General features: G+C 27.3%; 1 protein-coding gene across 1 annotated transcript; it reads left to right on the forward strand.

Moving 5' to 3' along the window:
* The first annotated feature begins 1,899 nt into the window (after positions 1-1,899).
* On the forward strand, positions 1,900-2,551 carry LOC145156277 (uncharacterized). The gene is made up of 2 exons (XM_079075710.1): positions 1,900-2,325; positions 2,409-2,551. The coding sequence occupies exons 1-2, from the start codon at positions 1,948-1,950 to the stop codon at positions 2,454-2,456; spliced, it is 426 nt and encodes a 141-aa protein (XP_078931836.1). The 5' UTR covers positions 1,900-1,947; the 3' UTR covers positions 2,457-2,551.
* The last annotated feature ends 490 nt before the right edge of the window (positions 2,552-3,041 follow it).

Below are 3,041 nucleotides of genomic sequence, written 5' to 3' on the forward strand. Positions count from 1 at the left end.
GTGAGTAAATAATATGAATTAAACTAGGTGAATATCCACATGTTGCGTAGAATACAACTAAATAGTTGAAATCTTTACAATTATATGTTTTTAAATATAACGATGACATTGTTGTTAACTTTGATATGATAATTCTTATACTAAGCTGATATAAAACATTGCTTAATTTGAATTATATGATAATTTAGATATCTTTTAAAACTATATAATCTTAATTATCTCAATGGCTTCTACCATGTGGTTACTCGTGAATATAATTAAATATAATATATGTTTTAATGATATTTGCATCGGTTATAATTAATTAATTGTTAAAAAAAATATTTTGCTTAGCATTTTAATTTATATTATTGTAATTATTTAATACATTAAACATTTTTTTTAAATGTAACAATATAATTTTTATATATAATATTAATTTATCTATTGTTGTTCTAAGTTATTTTTAAGATACTTATTTTGAAACTCATAATTATTCTAAAAATAGTTTAAGAATTTTTTTTAGTTAATTTGGTATTATAGTTTAGATTTTGCATTTAACACTATAATTTACAACTTTTAACTATTTACAAAATAGTCTTTGGATTTTCTATTAAGCTTAATTAAAAATTTTATTGAAGTTAACCCTTTATCATTATAATTATTATAAAAATAGTTTTAGGAAATTAACTACATATCAAACTAATAAGTTAAATATAATATGTTTAAAGTTAAAGAAATAATTTTATAAGTAAAAATAAAATATGTTACTCTAGTATTGAAGTTTATTAATTTAGGATTATCATTTAGGTTTTGCTCGTGTTTAACATTATTAACCAATTTATAATTATTATTATAAAGAAATTGAAAAGTCATGAGAATTTCAAATTAATGTCATTAAAGAAAAAAAAGTTTCTTTTATAATATAATATAGATATAGATATATAGATGTAGATATACATTCCTTGTTAGCAAGTTATTTTGAATTTCTATATATAAGGTAATTTATGAATTTAGAAATAATTTTATTTCTTGCTTTTTGTGCAACCGAACTCTCTATTTTATGGGAATTGAATTTCATTTCCATTACAATCTTTTGAAATACTAAATACAAAAAACACCCTTAATTTCATGTCTACAAAACACCTCATCGAATTGAATTCGTTCGGATTTTAAATTCCAATACGAACATATTATAAAATATACAATAAAAAAATACATCTTAACATAACACATTTGAAATAGTAAAACCAATATGTTAGTATGTGTGTGAAATCGAGTCATCGTGTCGTGTTTTTGTCTAAAACGACACGACACGATAATGTTTTATGTAACACGAAATATATCGATTAAAAAAAACAACAAACACAGCTCGAGAAAAAAAGAAAACATAAAATAACAATTAATTTATATAATTAATACTTAATCATATATACTTCATATATAGAGATATTTAGATTCAAAATATACTTCATATATTCATTTATTAATGAAATAATTAGGTTATCAAAGTAATATGGTTTTAGTAATTATATTTAAAATTTTGTAAGATTATAGATTTTAACTTTTTTTTTTTACTAAAATGCCATATATTTAATATTTAAATCATCTATAGAATAATAAAAACGAAATTATTTTTTACAGGTCAACCAAAATTACGATCCATAATAAAAATTACCTGTTTTGATCTGTGGCTATTTTATCTCCTCTTAAAATCTTCAAATACAACGACATTTTTATTTGTTTTTCAAAAGATAAGATAATATAGTTGGGCAAAGTATCATGATTTGGGCACATGGTTAGAGACAAGAAAGAACTTGATTACATTCTTTTGTTAATACTCTCATGATGTAATCTCCTAGCAAAATAGAATAAAACCAAACTCTGATTCTTTTTATACAACTCCCCTTGTGACACCCATAATAACAGTACACTTCCCGGAGACAATTCCAGCCCCTAAACCAAGACATGTTCAATCCTCAAAAACAGAACAACTTTGTCATACAAATACGAGGTTCTAACCCTCCTCAAACAAATCCATCTCCAACCCCTACCTTCTCATCCATGAAGATCTTCAACCGCTTTCGTCGTATTTTCATGAGGTTTATGTTCTCTATCCCATCCTCTAAGGCCACCACGAGCAGCTCGGGTGGTGGTTCCGCCGGCTTAAGAAGGCGGTCATGTGATCGGCCTGATCCTCCAAGGTCTTCGTGCAATTCTTCTTATTATTCTTCCAATACCCATTATAACGAAGCTATTGCAGATTGCATTGAGTTTTTTAATAAGTCTTCTTCTTCATCTTCGCCTTCTTTTTCAGAAGATGGAGGAAGGAAATCGGATTTCATGGTGTGAAGAGTATATTTCGTTTTCTTTTTGTTATTTGATGTGTTGTAACTATGATATATTAAATAATGAAAACCTATGTGCAGGTACTTCCTTGTCTTGTGGGCGGGTTAAGAGGGTATGCTTTGTGTTGATTTGTCATTTAAGTAATTTTATCTAATTCACTGGGCTTGTATAAGTGATCAAGACTTTCTCATGATAAAATGGAGGTCATGAGTCCAAAACTTATCCTTGGTATATATAGTAATTAAATTACTATAAACGTGCCACAACACAATTATATTCTCTATGAGCTAGTCGATGTTAATACCTATACAAGGAGAGAGGAAGCACATTGATTTAATTAATGGTGCTTTAAGATTTATGCGTTCGAGTTTTTTCCATATAAAATATAAAAACACTGAGGCGGTTCCAGAATATGACTGGGGGGGGGGGGGGGGGTGGAATACTTGTCCAGGGACCATTTCTGTAAATAATAGAAGCTTATCAAATTGGTATAAAAAAGTCGAGGTACAATGAAAAGTTTAAAAAGTTCCAGTTTTCGTTTACCCGAAATGAGACAGGAAAACAAAAATTAAGAGATCTATATTTTTTAGTTGGGTGTTAACTTGAGCAAAGACAGAAGAGAGTGGGCTTTATTTTATTAGTTTTTTTCTTCAAAATGTTAAGCATCTCAATTAGGGTGAGTAAAACCAAACTCCAAACCGACAAAACCGCGT

Source organism: Lactuca virosa, chromosome 2, assembly GCF_052849685.1.
Source record: "Lactuca virosa cultivar CGN04683 chromosome 2, Lactuca_virosa_CGN04683_v6, whole genome shotgun sequence".
NCBI classification, from domain to species: domain Eukaryota; kingdom Viridiplantae; phylum Streptophyta; class Magnoliopsida; order Asterales; family Asteraceae; genus Lactuca; species Lactuca virosa.